Source organism: Portunus trituberculatus, chromosome 44 (assembly GCF_017591435.1).
Source record: "Portunus trituberculatus isolate SZX2019 chromosome 44, ASM1759143v1, whole genome shotgun sequence".
NCBI classification, from domain to species: Eukaryota; Metazoa; Arthropoda; class Malacostraca; order Decapoda; family Portunidae; genus Portunus; species Portunus trituberculatus.
In genome coordinates, this window is record NC_059298.1 from 1,262,342 (window position 1) to 1,286,845 (window position 24,504).

The following is a 24,504-nucleotide window of genomic DNA, read 5'->3' on the forward strand; positions in this document are numbered from 1 at the left end:
AAACTACATTCTTCAAGCTCATTGCTATCAAAACCAAGTACAGAAACGTTGAAGGGGACTTATGTTGTGCACTCTCAAGCATTCAACCACGTATTCAAGATCTGGTAGCTAAGAAGCTGTGTCAAATATCTCACTAATCATGTATTCAAGATCTGGTAGCTTAGAGCAGTGTCAAATATCTCACTAACCATGTATTAAAGATCTGGTAGCTTAGAGCAGTGTCAAATATCTCACTAATGTAATTCATACTTAGTAATGGACTAAAAAGCCTTTTTTTTTATTTATTTTTTTTTATCTGGGAGTGAAATTTGTCTATAGATGCAAGGGGGGCGTGGAGGGAAAGAGCAGTTCCTAGAGGGGGCGTGGTAGTAAAAATTTTAAGAACCACTGTTATAGGTATTCATGACCACAATTTTTTTTTTTTACATTCTGATTTGCTTAAAGTGTAATTTAATGCAGTCATGAAAAATGAAATACAATAAAACAAAATAAATGAAAAATAAATACATAACTGTGGTTTTGAAGTTTTGGATTTTTCACAGAATTAAAAGACAATTTAGAATAATTTAATATACTTACATATGTACTGGCAATTTCAATTACACTCTGATAATGGTTTCACAGTACTTAAATTATAAATATACATGAAACTCATATTAAACACCATTCAGAAGGTAATACAAGTACTAAGTTGAAGACCTCAAAAATAAGAACTGGAATGTCATTAGCAATTGCATACCAACATCAAACTCATTTAATTTGATTACAGATTATGTCTTGTGCACTCAAAAAGTAGTGTAACAATCCTATAATTACAACAATAAGCTAATAAAACACTTAACGAAAAGAACCAAAACAAATCTGAATATATGTTACACCTGCATCTACCTTCATCATCCAAGGTGCAGCCCATCAAAACAGACTTGAAGACTGCAACATCCTTTGTAAGTTGTATCTCAGAACTTTTCATGCTTAGGTTTCTTATTGGGGTTTCCTTTCAGTCGTTTGGTTTTCGCAGAAATATAACGATCAACATCTACTTTTTTTGCTTTTCGCTTTGTTTTGGGAGAAACTTTGTTTGGAAGTTTCTCTACATCAGAGGCTTTATCCTTCACCTTGTCAGTTTCTACGGAGAGGTTTTCATCTCCAGAAGCATCAATAAGAATCATGCTGCTAAAGTCTACGTTTTCACTGACTGAAGCTGCTCCATTGAAATCCCTTAATTTGTCCTGAACTTTTTTTCTTGATTTTGCTTCATCTTGTTTAAATATGTTATTCTGATCTTCCAGGGACTTGAAACCTACAAAATCCATATTCCAATCTGAGTCCTTAACTTCAACCTCTTGTGCATTTGGAATGAATGCTCGTGTGCCCTTACCATTTCGTTTTAGGTGGTAAGAACTTATTTCAGTTTCTGAGAGTTTATAAGAACATTTTGAATTCTTATTTTCCAGGCCATCAGCAGCAGAATTTTCTAGCTCATCATTTTCACAAACATCTTCATTCATATCTTCCTCTTCCACACAAAGAGCTTCGCACATCTTGATATATAATGGGTAAAACAAGTTCGACTCCTCTTTGACAGATGTTTTCAATCCAAGAACCATGCATGCATGGGGAAGGCTGAGTGTTTCTTTGTCTTTCAGTAACATATCTAAATCATTCAAAGGAACCAATGGAATGCATTTTTTGGCACACCCTGGCAGGAAAGACTTTGTAACAAAAACAGGATTAACATTTTTCTTTACCAAGATTCCAGCAACACCATCTTTTTCCAGGGCTCTCATCACTGCATTGTAGCCAAATATCAGATGAGACAATACTTCTTTCCTCTTGTCATTCTGTCTTTTACTATCAGGATCTAGATTCTCTTGAAACTTTATATGACATTCCTTTAAAAATGATTTTCTTTCAGCTCCTTTATATTTGGCCACCTGTTTCCATGGGGGCTTGCATTCAAACTTCCTCAGCCCTTTGCAGGTCTTCTGTATCAAAGCAGTGATTGCTTCCTCATCACCAGTGGTGAGTTCTGGCCACTCAAGAGCAAATGGGCTCTCAAGGTAATTCTTAATAATGTTCTTCTTAGGCTTCTTAATTCCCTTGATAGTTTGTCTCTGTTCACTCTTTGTCAATATCCTTACTTGCTTTTGTTCTGAAGCCATGGTGAATCAACATATATGAGAGAATTAAGAATTGCATTCACAACAAAATTTGTTGGATTAGAATAAAATGGCCATGCATCTAGTTGAATCACATTCCTATTCAGTTACCTATATCAATGAGACCAAAGAAAGCCAGCATTGTGGAAGTGTAATGAGGCAAGTAGAAAAATGATGAATATGTAATGAGGCCAACAATGGAAAAGAAAAATAAGTTCATAGCCATTTTCTCTCTTGGCTCCAGCATATATATAGCTGTGTTGAGTTCATACTGCCGGTAGTAGTGGCTCATCGAACTGCGGATCTTCTTAAACATTGTAAATATATTAACACTATAAGAGATTTCCAAGACTGCAAATGACTACAAGGCCACTTCAAGTAGTAATTCTTCGTATGTTTCAAATTTCTGTCATAGATATTTTTCACTCTTTTGGCTTATCATTTGCTGAAGGTTCTTCTATTTTTGGGATTTCAATCTTTAACTTTTTAAGTGCATTCTTTACACACTGCTGATACTGCTTAAATACTGGTTCACAACTGGTGTCATCTGTCTGCCCACTGAGAAACTTCTCACTATACCAATGATTGAAACATCTGTCATACAGATCTTTTAATTCCTGGCACTCTTTGCTCACACTGTTCATTTAAGGTCTTCCACTTTAGGAGTCTAAAAGGAACTATTATTTTTCAACTGTTTTCCTTTTTACCTTGCCTTATTCTTCCACTGTGTTCCTCCCTTGTTCCAAAGTGCACTCAGGAAGTACACAGAGGCTCCAAGCTCACCAAGAATTGCTCCAATACTACAAGTAAGAGGCCACACCTGAAAATAAAGATACAATAAACAAAATTAATTAAACTGTATCTTTACTCAAGTTGGCAAATAGTATTGTGAGAATACACTTATAGACAAAAGTCAGATTGATCCACAATGTAATGCGTGTAAATTACGAGGTGTAAGAGACAGAGAGGCAGAGAGAGAAGCTGACAGAGTCAAGGAAAAGGTGAGAGACGACAGCGAGACAGGGCTGTCAGACCAGACAAGGGTCAAAATGGTCACGCCACATATCTTTGCAGCTCAGTTATCATTAGTCCACTTTTGCAATTTTTTTTTTTTCCATTGGAACCTAACTTTTTCTACAATAAAGAAAATTTCACATTATCATAGAAAATAAATTACATTTGGTGAAATACTAGCTAAATTGTCATGTGGGTTGAGTAAATCCTCAGATGAACAGAACTTTCCTAAATATACAATGAAAATCAATGTCAACAACTACATAAAAATAGTGTAGCCTACTGTACAGGTGAAAATAGATGATCATAGGGGTTTATCTAGACATCCTTCCCACCATAACAATTATTCATCCACTAGCTCCCTCACCACCACAACTATCTATCAGATCACTGAAATACTCACTCACTGCCCACTGGCTCCAAGTGACAATATGCAACCACTACACCATCATGCCTGAACTAGTAATATATGCAGTAATGAACTAATATTGGGTTTCTCTTATAACAATAAATTATTTTTGAGAAATTTTTCTTTTATGCTGATAATTGAGCACCATGGGTATGACTGCCAGAATCCTATTGCACAGTTTACGGTTTAATAAAGGCAATAAACAAACATTTTAAGGGTAGCATCATAAAACAGACTTTAGCACACTTGGAATATAACTCCATGATAGACAAGGAGGTCCATGTATATGAAAGCATCTCAGCAAGGAGATAGTAAATAGGTACTAGGTAAGTGGTGTGCAGAAATGCAACAGCATGTACTAGTCTCAATATTATGGATACTGATAGATTTGATCACTAGTTAAAACAAAGCTCCATTTTACCTGCCAAGGTCGATCCCAGTCAAGAGGAATGGGAAAAGCTCCTGCCCAGGTTGTTACCAGCACAGCAAAGCTTTTCACTTCACTCTCAATGTTCTGCCTGAAATAAGAAGATAATGGTCATTATTCTTAGTTTAACATTGCTATCTACATTTATTGTTAATCTCAATACAGCACTATTGGTCAAGTTGTTGGTGTAGGTGTGGATATGGATGAGACACTCATTTGTGAGACGTAGCCTGTCTCATAACCACATTAATTAAATTGTTTCACAACATAATACTCAGACAGCAAATTATGGCACTTCATAGGTCACAGTGATCATCTGTAGTCTTACTTGAGTAATGCTCAGTCAAAAGGCCAATTCACAAGATATATATTAGCTGCATGACTGCAGTACTGCCACAGTCAGGACAATATTTGTGTGTTCACTGTTACTTCAATTTCTCAGTTATATATAATTGCACCTTGAGTCACATGACTTGATACATGCACTTCAATGGCAAGGTACACACACACAAAATTGCTGAATCTGAAAGCATTGGATGGGAATAGGGATTTTTTTTTTTTTTTTTTTCAATTTTGGATACACACAAGCAATGAAAATGTTGGCAAATTAATGGTATAACACACTATTTTTGCCTTTATTTGCCAAAGTCACTAGTGCACCTCTTTACCATGTAGATTGCAAATATTTGTGAACATTGTTCACATGCTTTCTCTCTGACACTGATCATTAGCTGTGTGTCAACGACAACTTGGTGTGGTTTTCTAAGCCCTAAAGGCCAGGAACATTCTTCATGGACATCCCTCCCAACTGAGCTAATTATAACATTTTAACAAAAACTCACTGAGTTCTCTAGTGTGATGCTGTTACTCCTTGAGGTAAGATAAGACTTCCATACAATTGAAATTGCACCCATCTTTTAACATTCTTACCTTGCATATATATTAAAAATTTCTTGGTAAAAAAAAGAAAAATAATGATTATAAGCCTGTGGTCTCTCACAGTCAGTACTAATGCCATATGCCACGTACATGTTCACATCTCACAAGATTAGTACATAGGCTACTAAAAAATATTAAAGTTTTTAAATGAGATCTAATAATGATCTAAATGCATGTGAGTCTTCAAATGTCAGGTGAAATCCTTCACTTCATAATCAGAGCATAAATCTGCTCATTCATCTATGTATTATTTTTTCATTGTCTGCCAAAACTGGGTGCATCTTAAAACCCCATGCATCTTATGAGCCTTCACATACTGTAATGTGAATTGCAAAAAAAAATGAAATCAACAAAATCACATAAAAAAAATTCTGATGCTTTGATAGGGTCGGCATCGGGTGGACGCTGTGGTCCAGCTATTGGACTGTTTTCATTGAGCAGCATTGCCAACACTACACTTCCGGCTGCATCCATTACACCACAGCCCACAAGGAATACAAAACAAAACCCAACCTCAAAACCAAGCAATGTTCTGGCCGATGTGAAGCTGGAAAACAAATGTTATGTGTACCTTTCCTTACACTCTTCATCTGGTCCTTTTTGCTGTTGCCAGATACGTATAATTTTTTTCTGCAGATGGCGGCCTTAAAGCTCTTGCTGCTACTCATTGCCATGCTCCTTAGAATAATCTAACGCTTGTAGTTTGGAGATTACCATATTTGATGGCTCATAAGATGCACCTTTTCTCCCAAAAAAAAGGCTTAAGAAATGAGCCTACATCCTATAAGGCCAAGGCTCAGGACTGAGGCAGTGGTTGGTGGTTAGTCTATGGCAACAGAGACTCTATAATCAAACCCCAGACATCTTCACACATGTAAACAAAGTGATGATTGGTGCTATTCCACAAAATAACTTTTTCTTTTAAGGTAACAATATATCATAAGTATACTTACTAGTAATTTGCATAGAATGATACCAGTCAGGAAAAATTTGCCTAAGTGACCATACATCATACATCACATAAACCAAAACAAGGTACTTATGAACAATGGTCACAGGTTGGATTGCTTTCATTTTTACGAAAAATAGTTATTTAAAGTAATAATGGTGGTAATAACAATAGCAGCTATACAACAATCATGCATGTAGTTAGGGTAGGTGAAGGTACTGATTGTGAGCTAGGTTAGTGAGCATCAGGGAGAAAATCAGCCTACACCAGGAAGTCTCAGCTTCACATATTAAATGCAGAGCAATTTTTTTAGGCAAAATTTTGGAAAAAAAGGTGCGTCCTATATGCTGTCAAATACAGTATATTTAATTCTTTATTGACTTGCTTCCTAAGTTGAATTTATTCCCATTTCTACAGTGAAATTATAATTTATAAAATGATCTTTATAGTTCATTGGAATGTAAAACAAACTTAACTCCTTTCAAAGGAACAGCATTCACCCTCCTTCCATCTCTTTGTTTCCTATTCTTATCTCCTCCCTTCCTTTTCACCTACTCAAGACAGTATTCAATATTATATATAACTGTACATGCATTTTCTTTTCTTTAATATGGGTCAGAAAGGATTGAAATGTTTTAAATAGGGTTTCTCACAAAAAAGTTGAAAGCCACTGCTTTAAGGGTTAATGGTTGCTATTATACTGCATTGCTTTTTATTGATAAACCGTTTGATGTTTCATGAACTCCAATGTATTTCTTACCTTCAGTTATAAGAATGAAATTTTTAAGGTTGTAGCAACTCTGAAATTAGTTTGATTTTGTGGTACCTGTCTCAGCCAGGTCAGAACCACAGTAACTTTTTGTCATTAATTAATTACAACTAACATGAAAAGTGAGTAGCATAAGCTGTAAGCAAAAACTCTCCTTCACGTTCACAGTAACCTGATATATGCAGTTCATACAGAGAGAGAGAGAGAGAGAGAGAGAGAGAGAGAGAGAGAGAGAGAGAGAGAGAGAGAGAGAGAGAGAGAGAGAGAGAGAGAGAGAGAGAGAGAGAGAGAGAATCTTAAAAATGCTTTATTTGCAGCTAATGTGTGGCAGGAGACTGCCAAACAGCCACTGAAGGCTTCACTCTTCACTCAGTCAAGCCACACATTTTGCAGTACTAGACTGCAGTCACTCCCCTCCTGTGAACCTCAATAACTTAAATGTAGACAATGACTCCATACACACTCTCACTCAAAACCTACCCATAAAAATACTATTCATCCACTCCTGATGGCAAAACAAGATTATTCTTTGATTTCCATCCCATAAATATTCACTTTTAGGTGAACTTGGCCTAAAGCAAAAATTCACGATGTCTCCTCCCTATCCAAGATTCAAATATGGGAGTTATTTAATCTCTCAAAGTATACTTCTTTATCTTTTAGGAACCCAGATTTTCACCTGTCTCTTGATTCCTGTGTTGTCAGCTGCCATTCCTAAATTTACTGTTGAATAACCTTACATTTTTTGCCATACTAACTTAATATTTTCTAGAGATTGAACACTGTACTTAACCATTCTCCACACCTCTTCAGAGCCTACATAAGATTGAATATCACTCCTAGACTCATAAACAAGATGCTATGAGTTACAGAAAACATGGTTTTCTTAAACTAGTACCATTCTCACACTTGAAAATCAACATGCTCAGTGACAATAATAATTGTATTAGAATTTTTTTTTGCCACATACCTTTCCAAAAGACTTATTAGAGCAGAGCGGCCAAGCGTAATGAGAGGTCTGATGAAAGCTAAACTTGCCACTAGCAGACTTAGTGTAAAGGTTGCCTCAATATTCCTGAAAATAAACAAATTAAAAATCAAAATAAATAAACAAATACATACAAAAGTAATCATTGCATGGACCGATTATACTTCCTAATAGAATAATTCTATGTAAATTATTCACTAAAGTATGGATGATATGACAGGCAATATAATATGGGAGGCAGTGGCATAGAGGATAAGATGGTGAGCATAGGATCGGGCAGATGTCCACGTGTAGGTTTGAATCCCATCACGTATCACCTTTGCCATTTGTCAAGTGGTTTAAAGTTACCTACATGTCACCATGATACCCAGGTTCTAGGTGGTTACACTAGAGATGCACTTGAGTGGTGATATGGACCCTAATATGGGTACCACTATAAATAAAATTATCTACGCCACTAGTGGGTGGGAGCTTAACAGTGCTTCCAATACTGTTCAAATTACCTACAGGCACTATAGGCCAGAGAGAGAGAGAGAGAGAGAGAGAGAGAGAGAGAGAGAGAGAGAGAGAGAGAGAGAGAGAGAGAGAAATCACTTTACCAAGAGATAGTGTGCATTGTTCCATTGTTTTTGTGTGTCAGTAGCAGTTACAGTTTTGCATACTCAGATATTTTCCTTCTAACCTAAGCTAACTAATGGGAAGTTTTTTTTAGAGTTGCCAGATGTCACCAGCAGTTATGTCTTTTGGCCCAAAGAGCCTACACTGTTCTTTAGATTTATTGTAAATTAGATTTTTTTTTTTTTCTGGAACTTGTAGTCCCAGCCAGTCTGGAAACATTTAAATAGTATATTGAGGGGTCTGTTCTCAGTCAAATCATAACCATTGTATTTTTCTGGCATTGCTTTCATCAAAGTGTAATGTAAATTGTGCTTCATGTTGACCAGTAACAGAACCAAATCCCTGCTTTAGTGGCCATCTGACTAGCGTGAGCAGCATGGCCCACAGAATACTTCAGAACCAAGGATGACACGTAGTAAAGATCTTGCACACTTAAATGCTTTCTCAAACCTGCCCAAATCAGAAAACTCCTTGTGTACCTCAGCCTCACCACAAATCTCCTTAGAAGGCGGCTTAATCTCCAAATGTTGCAAACCTTACAAATCTGATTAAGCAAAGATCCTGAGTGTCTTTATGTATGTATGTATGTATGTATGTATGTATGTTTACATTACAAGGGCACTGGCCAAGGGCAAACAAAGTGTTGGAAAAAAAAAAATCCCGCTGGTTGCCAGGCCCTGTTAAGAGGAATGTATGTATGTATATATATATATATATATATATATATATATATATATATATATATATATATATATATATATATATATATATATATATATATATATATATATATATATATATATATATATATATATATACCATGTGGGCTTTCCACAGGAATTCATAGGATAAAGGGGATACTTTTTGGAGTACCTCCTATCTGAAAGCCCACCCACTAAGTAACCGTTACCCCAAGTAAGGAACCCCAACCTACACTCGGACCATGGACAGGATTCAAACCCTTGTGCTTGGAGACCCCATGGACCCCAAAGCACACATAGTTCCACTGTACCACGGTTAGGAGACATAAGTTCCTATGGAGCTCAAAGACACTGAAGCTTACCATGGTGAGGCCTTGGCAGTCACTGTAGTAGATGACTCATAAAAAGTAGAGTTCAGCAGGCAACTACCTACGAGACCCTCACAAGGAGAGAAGGATAGATGGTCCTTCAAAACATTACCAGTAATGGGATATAGTCCTTAATATGTGAGACTTTATGTACTTGTAACTCTACTCATCATCTACTCTCTTTCACCACCCCTTAACATGGTCCCATGAGTCACTGATTGGACACCTTGTCATTTTACTACAAAGTGATGCTGCTCTGTTTACTTTTCTTAAAAATATAGAGTGGCTTTTGATTATCTGGATGGGAGAAAATAATTATCACAGTGATATGTCCAAGACTCGAGTATGCACATGAAAGAGTGCAGCACAGAAAACATACTCCTTAACTTACTCAATCACATATGCACCAAACAGCACAACCACCACATGGGTAGCAAGCACAGAGCAGACACTCAGCACTGCCACCAAGAAGATCTCAACAATCTGTAAACAATAATCAAATGTTACATAGGCTAATTAACATGATTGTAAAATCAGCATCCCTAATGAAATGGGGCAGTGAACATTGGAACAGCATATATTTTGACATTGCATTTTTACCAAAATAGAAATTTTACTTGCTATAGGTATTCATTGTTTTACTCAGCAATCACCCATGCATCACCTTTTCAGTTACCTGTTACTATATGAACAATATATCTGTGCTAATATTTTGTATTTTCATATTTCTATGAAAAAAAAATAAATAAAAAAATAATGAGCATCTAATATGAGTTTATATAAAGTATGAAGGTCTCTGTGAAAGAAGCTGTGATGCTCTTGAGTCTTCGTCTTTTTGTTTTGTCATTTGATCATGTGCTTATACACTAGATGACCTTGGCATTCTTTTGCTGTCAGCTATGTGTTGACCCCTACAAGGTAGACTGATTCTATAGCTGATGCAACATAAAAAGAAGATGGTGACCTGCATTTTGCAGGTGAAATTTTTCTTGTCCTGTGAACATTCTTCCCTCACAACAATGTCTTCCTCTCAGCCTTAGTGTTTTACCAATCCTCGAACAATAATAAGTGGTCAGTGATTTGGACTTCACAAAATGGCAAAAAATATCCAAAACAATATCTTATTGAAAATAGTAGGTACTGGGAGAGACCTTAAAGTTACTCTGTAGTCTCAAAAGTGGTTTCATTGGAGAAAAAAAGTAAAACTGGCCATTGAGTGTTACAGCTGCAAGGACAAAACATCTTTTCCCGGTACATTTTTTTTCTGTATTGACTTGCTACAGATATTTTTGTCAATATGCCAGCTTTATCTCAATTGAAGGTTGTTTGCTTACAGTTTATTTTATCATGGTTTGTAAGACTTTGCATGGGTTGTACCTTAACCTGGATCATTTGTTTGAGGAATATTAATCCTGGAACAAGAAGTCATTTCCTTGCTGGGACACATAAGTCAGGGATTATTTCTTTTCAATTAGGGTGTTGCTGTTTGGAATAAGCTGGCTGAACATGTTGTCACTGCATGTTTCCATCATTGCATTCAAACGCCAACTTGAATTATCTCTGGGTAATGTTCTATATGAGGAATGCAGGCTTATTCATACCTTGGCTCATTTGGGGTGGATTCATGGCTGATTCAGATCCACATCATGGCTGATTTGGACCCTTGTTGTGGCTGTTCATGACTGTCTCGTAGTCTATGAAGAGATATTTTTGTGTAGATACCAATCAGCTGCCAGGCCAAGATACACCCCCCACAACTAGTTAACAATATATGTTTGTTTATTTTTATATTGTACAACCCTCTTTTATTTGGTTGTTTAGTTTTCCTCATGTTCTCAGTAAGTAAGCATTGTACTGAATGCCAAACATGCTGTTCCTTGGTGCCTTCCTGACAGCTGTATTTGAAGAAGACTCACATGCATACAAGTACACTCACGTGAGCATGGACACATACACAAAACGTATTATTAACATTATTTGACCAAATAAACCAGCAACAAGGGCCGAATAATCCAGCAACAAGGGTTGAATAAGTCAGCAACAAGGGCCGAATCAGCCACCAACTGGTCTAAATGAGCCAAGGTCTGAATAAGCCTGCACCACTATAAGTTTGTGTGAAGTGCTTTTTGGAATCTTGATGAGACCATACCAGCCAACCGTTACACCAACCAACTAGATGTCTTCACCTGTAATTCTCTTGGAGGCTTCATCTGTTTCTTGATGGGACTCATGGCTCATCTAGGTAAGAAATCACTAAATATCTAGAAAGGCACTGGTCTGACATTAAGTAATAAGGAATACATCAATGGTTGTAGTTTTATGCCAAAAACATGAAATGAGCACTTCTGACCATCGGAAAAATTTCCTAGATTTTTTAGAAACCATAGATTTAGATTTTTTCTAAACACAGATTTTTGTGTTCTAAGCATATACAGCCTTTAATGCATTCTAACTTTAACCTAATAAAAGAAAACATCAATGTTAGTTTGAATTAGTAAGGTAGTCATGATAGATAAAGATATTTCTGTGGATCAGCTGTGGAATATGTTGAGAATACTTGGATCACCTGAAGATCCGCCACCCAAACCACACTCGGGGTAGCAGATCTTCAGGTGAGACAATCTGGGGTGGCGGATCTTCAGGTGATCCAATAATAATAATAATAATAATAATAATAATAATAATAATAATAATAATAATAATAATATTATTATTACAATTATCATTATTGTTATTACTACTACTACTACTACTACTATTAACATTATTATTACTATTATTGTTAGCATCATTATTATTATTATTATTATTATTATTGTTATTATCATTATTATTATTATTATTGTTATTACTATTATCATTCTTATTATCATTATTATTATTATTATTGTTATTATTATTACAATTATCAGTATTGTTATTACTATTACTACTGCTGGTACTACTACTACTACTACTATCAATATTATTATTAATGAAGTAAACTTTTTTCTGCATTGTTTATATCCACTAAGTTTTTTAATGAGTTCATGTTTCAATAAATTACTTTAATTTCCTGATTTATAAAAGTTTTTTTACTCTTTGTTACACCTGAATGTCTATGAAAAAAAAGGCTGATCTTTAAAGTGAGAGAGTCTGAGGTGGCGGATCTTCAGGTGATCCGAATACTTTATGAGGCTTAGTCAACAAACTGGAAAATGAGAGGACCTAAGGAGGAGAAAGAATTTATGGACTCCACAGCAACAACTTTGTCAGGGAGAGAGTTCCACAGGTTTACACACCTTAAGTTAGAATGTATCAATGGTTGTATATACCCAAAACATGAAAATCTCTGGTTAAAAAAAAAAAAAAAAAAAGCCTAAAACAAGGAATTTTTCATGAATCGATTTTTTTTTTTTTTCGAAATCTAAGAATTTTTCCAAACCGTCAGGAGTGCTCATTTTGTGTTTTGTATCAAAATACAACCACTGATGCATTCCTTATAGAGTCAGACTGCCGCCCTTCCAGATATTTACTTTAAAAAAGAAAGCTGCTTTCCAGTGGTGTACTCCCTTTTTTCGTATCAGTGAGACTGACGGGAAACTCTAAAAATACCAAGACATCTAATAATAATCTCTATATTCTTCTGTCCGTTATCGCGACTCACTTTGGAATGCTTCTTGGTCTTGGCTTTGGCTGTCCCGCTTATCTCAGGGGAGGTGGCGGGTGTAAAGTAGCGGCAGACTCCCTCCAGCAGCACCACCAACAGGCTGTAGGCTCTGAGGGAATGCAAGGAGGAGGCTAGCTCATATCCTGATAGCACAATGGACCACAATACCCCTACACCAAAGACAACACACAAAATATTCTTGAGCACCAGCAAGTTTGCGGCTTGTGGCCCGGTCTGCTCGAACATGGCCGTCCACCTACGCAATGAATGTAAACATACCCCACGAGTCTAAAATATTTAGTCCCGTCGCTTACCAAATGAACGTACAGTAAAGATTTGGTACGTCTGAACTGAAAATATGAAGAGTAGGCTATAAATACTTTTGGGAAGACAGTGTTTAAACAATACTTAGCAAGACGGTTTGCCCGTCATCTTTACACTCCCACTTTCTTTCCTTTCCCACTATTGCCCTCAACACTTCCCTTCCCACCAACTTTTACTCTTCATAGTTTCACCCATCTTTCTATCCCCCCCTTCAACGTTCAACGTTTCTGCAGTGTATGGTGTGTGCTGCACCAAGGGGACATACTCTGCGTCATTATGTCACGGAATGCCCTCTCATTGTTAATTTAGGCCGCAATGTCACCAGGACTTTTACACCCTCATCGTCATCATCACCAGAGGAAGACATCTTCTTGAGTAGTTTATTTAAAGTGGGTTCACATATGTCAATATGCGGCTCAAATTAGAAGTCGCTAGAAGTATCAACTGAACCCTTCTAGTCAGAACACCTTGACAGTGGTACTGTCAGTGGTACATACCAGTGGAGACTGGTATGTATTGGCTGGTTGGCGTGTAGTGAGTGTAAACAAACAGGTACCCAAAAACATATCTTTATCTGGTGACAATGACTATTGCGATCAATTTAAATCATCACAAGTATTCAATCCTCACCTCCAACAACACCCTGCATAGAGGTAAGCAGTCATCGCAGAGTTGCAGCCAAGGAATATATAGAATCCTGTGTGAACGAGTTCCAACAAGGGCTCAGTCGATACTTCTACCGACTGGTAATTTGTCGCATATTGACGTGTGAACCCTTTAGGATCCCAGATGTGTTCTTTTCCTTCACTAACTCCAATATCTTCTCTATATCTGGACACCACATTTTCAAACCCTTCTTCCTGATGTCACAATGTAAACAGAGTCGCAAATCGACTGAACAAGAACAACACGTTGGTCTTTATTCTTCAACTGTTTTCTCCAGTCGCTAGGCGCTTGCAATTTCAGCATAATGACACGTGTGAACCCACTTGAAAGTCTTTGTTCAGGGTGAGGGTGGCTAGGTCCATCTTCCTTCTTTGTTGTATTTCACTATTAATGCAACAATAAATGTATTAATCAATCAATCAGGAGATATATAAAAAAAATATTACTTAACAACTGAGAAAAAATGAGAAAAAAAAAGACAGTTTGCATGTCCTGCCAAAGGAAAAAGTGTCATATGTTATGCCAGATCACCAACTCATAGAGACTGCAGCAGCTAAACACTCCCTCCCTAAAAGGTTATGGTGCATAGAAAAGAATAGCTAGTCTTTGAGGTCTGTGTTATTGTTGCATATTTGCTGGAGTGCTAACACAAGGACAGATACAAGCTGTGATGACGTGGTTATTTGTTCAGGTCGAGCTGCATACACTCTCAGGACTGCGGAAGAAGGTGTGTGTCTATGTGTAGGTGTAGCAGTTGACTGACCAGAGGTCACAGGCCTGCCCGCGTGTTCCCTGGTGGTGCCAGGGAGGTTGATACCTCCTCAGGTCTCCCTAACTTTATATATATATATATATATATATATATATATATATATATATATATATATATATATATATATATATATATATATATATATATATATATATATATATATATATATATATATATATATATATATATATATATATATATATATATATATATATATATATATATATATATATATATTTCACACACACACACACACACACACACACACACACACAAAATCATCAAGCATTTTATGAGACTGAAAATATTTAATAATAAAGATATTTTATTGACCTTAATGAAAATCATGCACAACAAAATATTTGAAGTACTTCCAACTTTTCAGGAAAATTCTGAATGAAAGCTTTTAATATAAATGACAGATTATTTAACACAATGCTGCCACAAAACTGGCATGAGAAACATAAAGCAATATTGCATTTCCATAACAACTAAGTGTAACTAGTCCTGTCGACACTTCAGTGTTCGTGTGGTCACCTTGTCTTGCTCTCTGAAAATTGATAAATAGGTATTAGCATAATAATGAGGTTTCACTAATAAGATTTATAATTACTGAAAATAAGCCTGTGTCACAATAATGAGAAATGAAGAGCAAGTGAATCTCATAATTTACTTATTAATGTTTATACATTATCTGCTTACCTGTTAAGTCTCAGTCTCTCTCTCTCTCTCTCTCTCTCTCTCTCTCTCTCTCTCTCTCTCTCTCCTTACAAAACAAAGTATAAACACAAGATCTGTATGAAGTTACAACCTATCTCAGAAAAGGCACACAAAAGAGAGAGAGAGAGAGAGAGAGAGAGAGAGAGAGAGAGAGAGAGAGAGAGAGAGAGAGAGAGAGAGAGAGAGAGAGAGAGAGAGAGAATTTTTTCCTCAGATAGGCTTACTTGAAATTATAATGTTTGGCTTTGATTTCAAACAACCTGAAAACCTGTAAAAAAGGATGACTGACATTCCATTTCCCATTCTATCTACGTATATCTGCAGGCTATACTTAGAGAAATCAATCCCAAATCTTAAGGGAATGATCATGACAGACTGATAGGCTTCCTAAGAGTAGTAGCCAATTGCCACACAAAACAACTAAGAAATATATTCAATGTGTTGTGACTACAGCACAATCAAATAATGGGGATTTATGCCGTGGTCACACAGAAATTATTGATGTCACAGTTAGCCGATGTTCCCAAACCAAAACTAATAGTTTTGATATCAGCTATTACTTTACACCCCAGGTACCAACATCCATGCCCACCATGAGAACAGTAGTCAAATCATCACTACATTGCCAGGCCCTGTCTTTAGTGCATTTGTTTTCAGTTTTTTTGCACTAACAGGTTTACAAACTATGGCTAAATATAGGTCTTCTCTATAATTTATGAGCTATCCAATATTCCACTAAGAGTAACCGATTCATCCCAACTCTTCTTATGCTTCATCCCTGATCAACAGCATTAATAATTCTCAGAGCAAAATAAATTGCATGCATCCACAACTTACATGATATGAACAACTGCTCCCCATCCAGACAAAGCATCACGGTCAAATGCATTGACAAGTGATTGACTGATGCATTCAAACAGATCTTCTGGCTCCATGTCCTCCCGCCATGTTGTTTCACACATACCTTTATAAAAAAAATAATAATTCAATGTTGTAATCAAAGGCAACCAATTTCAAAATTTTCAATCAGACCAAGTCTTGATTTCTATGAACTTCTTGCCAGTATTGGTAATGAAAAAATTACTGTAAATAGAAAAGTAGAAGAATGAAAGATAAATTTTGAAAATTGCACAAATTAAAGAAGAAAGGTAACAATGATAATAATAGAAAATATGAATCAGTAAGTGAGGAAATGAGGAGTAAGCGGGAGGAATGAGAATGATGGTGAATTTTTGTGGTTGAGTATGCATCTCAGTAAATGTTAACCTATGTACTTTAATCCATAAACTGTGACATACTATCACATGATGAACGGAATGTGACTGTGGCCTACATCACATGATGTGAAGGCTATTTTAAACAGGTGGCCTATATTTAGCTCCTGTATGTCTTGAAGTTACATTTGACAACTCAGGGTGAGTACACATTCCCTAACTTATTACACAAGGTTATGTAAAAATAGTGTAGCATACTGTGCATATCAAAAGAGATGATCATTATGAAGAATTTACTGTTTATTACTATAACATGTTTAGTACCTTATCTAAACATCCTTCTCAACCACAACAGATCAGAGCAAGACAAAGATGGTTATGCAAATTTGGTAGTGCCATCCACAACCACCAGAACTGTACAGCACTAGCCTATACTCACGATAAGTGAAAACCAGAATTGTAAAATATAAATTGAAATATTATACTTAGGTTAGAATTAATTACCTAATTTGTAGGTATTGGTAATCAAACATTTTGATACTTGAACTGCCATTTGGAACTTATTACATTTGAAAATTGTCTCCACTGTATAAAGGAAAGACACAGCACTAACTGTAGTATAAGTTAAGAGTGTGCTAAAATTGTTATGACTAAGTGTATAATATCAAACATACCATAAAGTGATTCTGAACAGGTTCCAGACACCACAAAGTCTGCAGGTTCGCAGGCACATCCAATGAGGTCAAGGGCACAGATGTATGGCTCTTTTGTATTTGGGTCTAGCCCAGCAATAACCGGCTCCACAAAATATGGACCAAACCTCCTCTCATACAGGAGGTTCTGCATCATGGCCATCAGAGTATGGGGCTTCAGTCGTCTCCCTTCACTGAAATAAAAGGTGCCTATCAATTAATATAGTTTAAAATAAATCAAAATTTGAAAAGAGTAAACAATATTTAGCATATCACCTTACAGAAAAAAAAAATAAATTATAAATGCATGATACAATAATGTAAGATATAGAAAAGCTGAGGGAGACACTGCCACATGCTTGCTAAGTCAGCTGTGCATTAGGGCTGGGCAGGAGTCCAGAACAGAATTATTTCTTTTTCAGTAAACCATTCTCTAAGTGCATTGTTAAAACAAGCATATTATCATTATTTATGATGCCTAGTTCCCTCAGACAACTCCTTTTTTTTTTTTTTTTTTTTTTTTTTTTATACCATGTGGGCTTTTCACGTGAATTTATGGGCTAAAGGGGATACTTTTTGAGGTACCTCCTATCTCAAAGCCCACTCGCTAGGAAACTGTTGCCCCGAGTAAGGAAGCCCAACCTACACTCGGACCGTGGACAGGATTCGAACCCGTGCACTTGGAGACCCCTCGGACCCCAAAGCACGCATGATTCCACTGTACCACGGCGGCCCCCTTTACATTTTTAAAGGAGTCTTAAGACACTTCTCTCTATATATACTTTTGCATCAAGTGCAAAGTTTCTTTCCAAACAAAAGCATAAACTCCTGCAACATACCGCATCTCATACATCTTGATGCGAAATTGGAGCCTCTGTAAAACAGTTTGTGTGTCTGTGGCCAAACCAGGTAAACCAATGTAGAGCTGAGGCCCAAGCTCAAACACTCTCTGAAAGACAAGAAGACAGCCTGTAATTGAAATACCTCCATCTTAACTTTAAGATCATGCTTGCAGATCTACTACAATTAATATCAAAGGAAAAACCTGACATGTTCAACAGGTAACAATCATGTATGAGGAAGCTAATATTCTTACCTGATTTACTAAACATCAATGCAAAAAGACTCAAGAGCACAGCAAACCTTAAAGTCAGTTGAGATGGTCTGAGCCTGAACACCAAAACGCAGATCACAGGCAATGGCAACACAGTTCTTGCCCTTCATGGCCACCACACAGCCACCATTGTAGTTTAAAATACTCTGTAATATTAATTTTCATTAGCATTTCTTAAGTCAATGCATATAGAGTATATGTAAAGATTTCTAAACAAGCCTTGCTATTATGGGCTTTCCAGAAATATAATATTTCAACCATACACACATATACACAATTGTCTGAAAAAATTTGTCATATTGTACATGTGTTGGGTAAAAAGGAAAATACATAATAAAAAATAATAAATAAAAGAGATGAGACTGCTTTCACCATTCAAATCAGCCTTAGAATGCTTGACTTGTTTCTAAAACCAATGAAAAATTTAACTAAACTATTGAGGGAAGCTGTCATTGGTGACCTCACAATGGGGTATTTGTGAAATCAGTAGCCACCAGATGTCACTGGGGAGCTAAGGGACACACAAGCCAACCAAGACATTTACAACCACAATTTTTCTGTATTTAACTATGAAGCAACACATCATTGTATCATTATGTATAAGTGAAGTAATTTAATAACGTTTTAGTAGCACACTGGAAACTGTTTGTGGTGATATATCTTCTGAAACCAGAGCTAGAATGTTTACATCTGACAATTACATTCACTTTGTTCTTACTATTATAAATAAGATTAAAATAATATTGCATTGTCCACCTGTTTAGTATAATCCCTGTGCACTATTCAGCTAGAAAGTACTTATTTAGAGTAAATTAGTCTCTATTTTGACAAATACCAAAGTGAGGAAAATCTTGCCATTTAAGATTTAGCAGGAGACCATTTCTAATGCAAGACCCACCACTAACAGCAAGGTGGGCAAGGTAAAGAATATAGAGTAAAGGGCAGCAAGCTGGGAGTACAGGATCACACAGGGTATGTGGAAGCAGGGACACTGAAGCATGATGTGACCGATAGTCTGAATGAGTGACAGCAGACAGCGACGTCACTGACATGATGAGTTCCTTCTCCGATGAAATCCAAACAAATATGAGTCATTTCTGATCTGATGATGGACAGTCTCTGAGCTCAGATATTTGTTGTTGAACTTTTCAATATTGTTAGCATTAAATTTCTGTCAAAAGAGAAGTTAACACTTAAAACATGTGTTTATTTTCCATACTTTAATGTGAATCCAATATTTAGAGAGGTCTGACAGGGCTGATCCTGCATTTGCATTGTTTATAAACAGCAAAAAAGAAAAAAGTGAGATGAGAGGGCGTTTTGCCAACTTTGTCTTCATTTCTCAGAGAAATACACTATGGAGAGAAATGTTTTATCTTACTGGCATTATGTGATTGGAGGGATCAGTTCTAGAGATACCATGACATGCCAATATCTTGTTACCCACATATCTCAGTTATAAGCAAAAATAAATCAATACAAGTATTACAACAACTACTACTACTACTAATAATAATAATTTATGTTTGCTCTAAACTAGTCCAGAGCTTGCTAGACTTGGAAAAACTTGAATTTGCCCCACTCAGGAGGTATTACGGCCATTATACTACACAGATTCAGTCTGACTACAAGAAGAGTTCATTTGCTGCAGTCTCGCTGATTTGCGGCGAATAGACATGATCAACACTTAAACACATGCGAGCAGTCCCTTGCTGGGAAACGTATCATCCTTTTCCAATGATTGCAGAGGTAAGGTTCTCAGGAAGTTTATCCCAATGATGAGACAGACTTCTTATCATATATATTACTATCAGAATCATGCTATCATTGAAAATACCTACTAGTTTCATTACAACCTACTTAAATTAGTCGAGATGAGACAACAACGGTGAAAATGTATTCTTGACGTGTTGGAACATAACAATACCGTGGTTAGGACCAAAGGTACTTGACCAGCCCATGTCTCATTAATCACTCATCAAACATACCTTTGACCCATGTCAAACAAAGGTACAGACACAAGGTAACTTTAATCATCACTATTTTCTCACCTAGCCCCTTTAATATCAGTAAGGCAAGCAAAGTTAGCAGACTTACCATTGCGCCGCCGTCTGCCGAAACGCTCCGTCACTGACACACAACAATGTTTACTTCCGTGTCGTGCTGCAGCCACACATTCTTTTCGTTCCCTCTTTCACATATCAATATCTCTATCTTATTAACTTTTTTTCATATAAAAAAAATTGTAAATAATGAAAAAAAAGTTAATGATTCGAATAATAAAAAATAAAATAATTTAATGATGATTAACTAATCCGGAAATATCAGTTTTTCCATTCTTTCAAGTGATGAATTTAGTCTCGACTTTCTATTAGTATAACTGTAAGCACTACTGATATTTACTTATCTTTATCTTTGTTTATTTAGAACAATTGCTAAATAAAAAATATTGATATATTCGTTCCGCAAGCGGTTAAAGTATACCTTCGACTTCATTGTTACTAGGTACGTTCAAACCAAGGTTATATTATGTCACAAAAGTAAAACCAGCGCAATATTGGTCCTCTGCTGCCCCTACACCCCTTACACCCAAAACATTGCCAGCCGCCCAGTGAAAATACATGGGTACGCCCGAGTTACGCGCCTATTTTCAGTCCATGTTTGGAGACTGCCTACCATATATGTGACCTTAATAGACTCGCAATAGTTGTGGCATACTGTGCCACAAAGATTTAGACGGTAAATCATACATACAAATGAGATAATAGTGTTTCCCAGCTTTGGTGGACTTGCGTGAGGTGGGAAGCTGTCTTATGTATGACTGAACAAGGCCATGCACACATATGCATGTATAGATGTAGACATGTATATATACATGTGCATTCAAATGAAGGTTAAGTAAACCGTATATTAGGTGAAACGGCTCGAAGGTTGATTTTTCTTGGTACAGCAATTACTTAACGTCAAAATACTCTCTCTCTCTCTCTCTACTTACTTACTTTTGTTACTTTTGTATAATTTCATCTTATCAACTCTCCATGTGATGAGTGAGTTACCGGTTGAGCTGGAGTATTCTGGTATTGGGGGCTCGTCTAGTATTGTAGACTACCATGTCAGGTTCCTGATGGTATCTGGCAGCTTTGAAGAGACGAGCCCCATTGTGTGAGAATCAGTTATGCATGCAAGTCTTTATTTTATGAGACGTTGCTTCTGTCCTCTTCACATAGCATAACCATCCTCTTCTTGGATGTGGGTTAAGTTGTATGCCCATATTTGGTACAAGGCTCTCCAGGATCTTCCACACATAAATCACTAAGCGGGGCTCTCTTCTTTGCAAGGAGTAGAGTCTATGCTCTTTGAGTTGCTCCCAGTAGTTGAGGTGGTGGGCACTTTCAATCCTGCTGGTGAAAGATCTCTGCAGGGCCTCTATTTTCATGTCTCCTACTTTGTGAGGAGACCAGAGTTGGCAGCAATATTCCACACAGGGCAGCACCAGAGACTTCCAAAGTGACAGCATGCAGGTACTATCTCTTGTCTTGAAAGTTCTCAGGATCCATCCAGTCAGCTTCCTGTATGCACTATGTTAGTAATGTGGTTTGTGAAGGTGTCATCACTCATGAGGACTCCCAAGTCTCACACTGAACAGGTTGGCAGAATGCTTTGCTGGTTTGTCTTGTAGTTGGTGTTTAGCTTGATATGTTGCTGCATCCCATACCTTAGCAGTTCAAACTTTTCTTCATTTAACTTTAAATTGTTTTCCTTCAACCAGTCCAGTACTGAGTCTAGGTCCTCTTGAAGAAGGGCCACATCTTCCTCTGTGTCAATCTGGCGATGCATCCTGGTGTCGTCAGCGAAAGAGGTTGCCATGAAGTGCCTCAGTCTCTTGTTAATGTTTGCCACCACTGTAATGTACAGCAAAGGGCCCAAAACTGAACCCAGCAGCATGCCACTCTTTACTTCGCTGGTTTCTGAGAGATGGCCAGATATTTTCACTGCCTCACGACACTTACCTTTACCATAACATGGAGTATCTAATAATTATGATATTGATGTTGGGTGACCAGACATAATTTCCATTCCTATGAACAGTCTTTACAAAAAAGAAATATGTACATTGCCTTTTTATGAAAGTATAAGTACTATTTGCCACATGAAAACATAATGATTATTCATGGCGTCAGCTACAAAACTCCCAGAGATACCTCTGCACAACAAAGAATTGTTACAATATTTTTTCTGGAGTGTTTAATGAGAGGAACAAAATAAATAATAGAAGTCAAGGAAAGCAGAATTCATAAAATGGTGCCTTCATTTACAGAATTTCATCGGGTCTAGAAACATAATTCTTATTGTTGCACAGCAAAAAAAAAAAAAAAAAAAAAAAAAAAAAAACACACACACACAGAGAGAGAGAGAGAGAGAGAGAGAGAGAGAGAGAGAGAGAGAGAGAGAGAGAGAGAGAGAGAGAGAGAGAGAGAGAGAGAGAGAGAGAGAGAGAGAGAGAGAGAGAGAGAGAGAGAGAGAGAGAGACCCATACCCTTACCACAAGGATAATCACTGAAGAAGAGAGAGAATTGCCAAAACTATATTCTTTTATAAACAGTAATCATGTTTTAAGAAAATAATTATATAATTTTTTAGTCTTTCAGTACAAATGGTTATTTAGTCATAATAATCTAAAAACTAATTCATGCTTACACATAATTAATGCTGTAAAAAAAATCCACGATATTAGTCACTATATAATTTAACATAAATCAAATTAGGGTGAAATACAAATCCAATATAAAACACTGTCTGATAATGAAATGTATCAAGCTTGAGGTCATAAAAAAAGGAATACCATGTAATATACACACACATACAGACAAACACACAAACATAGAGTTTTAAGGAAAGATTAGATAAGTGTAGATATGGAACAGGGCCACACGAGCATAAAGCCCAGGTCCTGTAAAACTACAACTAGGTAAATACATACATACACACACATACACACACACACACACACTTACACAAACACACGGAGGCGGTGAGGCAAATGGGCAAGCCTCTTTAATGTATAGTCCCTGTTCACCTAGCAGTAAATAGGTACGGGATGTAACTCGAGGGGTTGTGGCCTCGCTTTCCCAGTGTGTGCAGTGTGTTGTGGTCTCAGTCCTACCCGAAGATCGGTCTATGAGCTTTGAGCTCGCTCCGTAATGGGGAGGACTGGCTGGGTGACCAGCAGACAACCGAGGAGAATTACACACACACACACACACACACACACACACACACACACACACACACACACACACAAACCTTGGAACAAAGAAGGGAGAGAGGAGACCTGATACAAGTCTATAAATTGATCAACGGAATGGACCAAGTGGATAATGAGAAACTGATCTTGAGAGAAGAATATGACATCCGAAATACAAGATCGCATAGTAAAAAGCTGAGAAAGGGAAGATGTCTGAGAGATATTAAAAAATATAGTTTCCCGCAGAGATGTATTGAGACATGGAACAGTTTAGATGAAGAAGTAGTGTCTGCAAAGAGTGTGCACACTTTTAAAGTAAAATTGGATAAGTGTAGATATGGAGACGGGGCCACACGAGCATAAAGCCAGGCCCTGTAAAACTACAACTAGGTAGGTAAATACACACACACACACACACACACACACACACACACACACACACACACACACACACACACACACACACACACACACACACACACACACACACACACACACATATATAAATCATGCACAAAACTATGTAAAAGCACACTTCATGTACAGTAAATTGTAAGATAACATATACATATTAAAAAGAAATATCTTTCAGAAATCTCACCTTATTTTCTAATTGATGTCATGACACCTTAGTATTGTATGGCTGATGTAAAATGCTTTAAAAAATTCAGAGATGTGATATGTTTGCCATCTATGTAATAATATGTTTTTGGAACAATATCACAGATGTCCTAAAATACCTTTAATTGTATAAAATGTCTACAATC

General features: G+C 36.8%; 3 protein-coding genes across 3 annotated transcripts; all 3 read right to left on the minus strand.

The window, feature by feature from the left end:
• Positions 1-550: 550 nt before the first annotated feature.
• On the minus strand, positions 551-2,162 carry LOC123518632. Its single transcript, XM_045279547.1, has one exon. It carries the CDS (start codon positions 2,160-2,162, stop codon positions 957-959), a length of 1,206 nt encoding a protein of 401 aa, XP_045135482.1. The 3' UTR covers positions 551-956.
• LOC123518633 (phosphatidylinositol-glycan biosynthesis class F protein-like) lies at positions 551-13,264 on the minus strand. The gene is made up of 5 exons (XM_045279548.1): positions 12,988-13,264; positions 9,733-9,824; positions 7,637-7,741; positions 4,004-4,100; positions 551-2,979 (listed from the first exon to the last, which is right to left on the minus strand). The coding sequence occupies exons 1-5, from the start codon at positions 13,234-13,236 to the stop codon at positions 2,863-2,865; spliced, it is 660 nt and encodes a 219-aa protein (XP_045135483.1). The 5' UTR covers positions 13,237-13,264; the 3' UTR covers positions 551-2,862.
• Positions 13,265-15,064: 1,800 nt separating this feature from the next.
• On the minus strand, positions 15,065-20,692 carry LOC123518634 (proteasome subunit beta type-3-like). The gene is made up of 6 exons (XM_045279550.1): positions 20,590-20,692; positions 18,522-18,638; positions 18,218-18,327; positions 17,361-17,572; positions 16,310-16,436; positions 15,065-15,302 (listed from the first exon to the last, which is right to left on the minus strand). The coding sequence occupies exons 1-6, from the start codon at positions 20,590-20,592 to the stop codon at positions 15,254-15,256; spliced, it is 618 nt and encodes a 205-aa protein (XP_045135485.1). The 5' UTR covers positions 20,593-20,692; the 3' UTR covers positions 15,065-15,253.
• Positions 20,693-24,504: the final 3,812 nt, after the last annotated feature.

Bases quoted from the DNA above. Each gene is read 5' to 3' on its own strand.
- LOC123518634 (XM_045279550.1), bottom strand. The intron at 17,573-18,217 runs GTATGTTGCAGG...CTTTTATTTCAG, and splicing joins ATCAAGATGTATGAGATGCG to TGAAGGGAGACGACTGAAGC. The intron at 15,303-16,309 runs GTAAGTTGTGGA...ATCAATTTTCAG, and splicing joins GGAGCAGTTGTTCATATCAT to AGAGCAAGACAAGGTGACCA.
- LOC123518632 (XM_045279547.1), bottom strand. From the start codon at position 2,162: ATGGCTTCAGAACAAAAGCAAGTAAGGATATTGACAAAGAGTGAACAG.
- LOC123518633 (XM_045279548.1), bottom strand. From the start codon at position 13,236: ATGTTCGAGCAGACCGGGCCACAAGCCGCAAACTTGCTGGTGCTCAAG. The intron at 4,101-7,636 runs GTATGTGGCAAA...TTCTTATTTCAG, and splicing joins CTAATAAGTCTTTTGGAAAG to GCAGAACATTGAGAGTGAAG. The intron at 2,980-4,003 runs GTAAAATGGAGC...CTTTATTTTCAG, and splicing joins ACTGGGATCGACCTTGGCAG to GTGTGGCCTCTTACTTGTAG.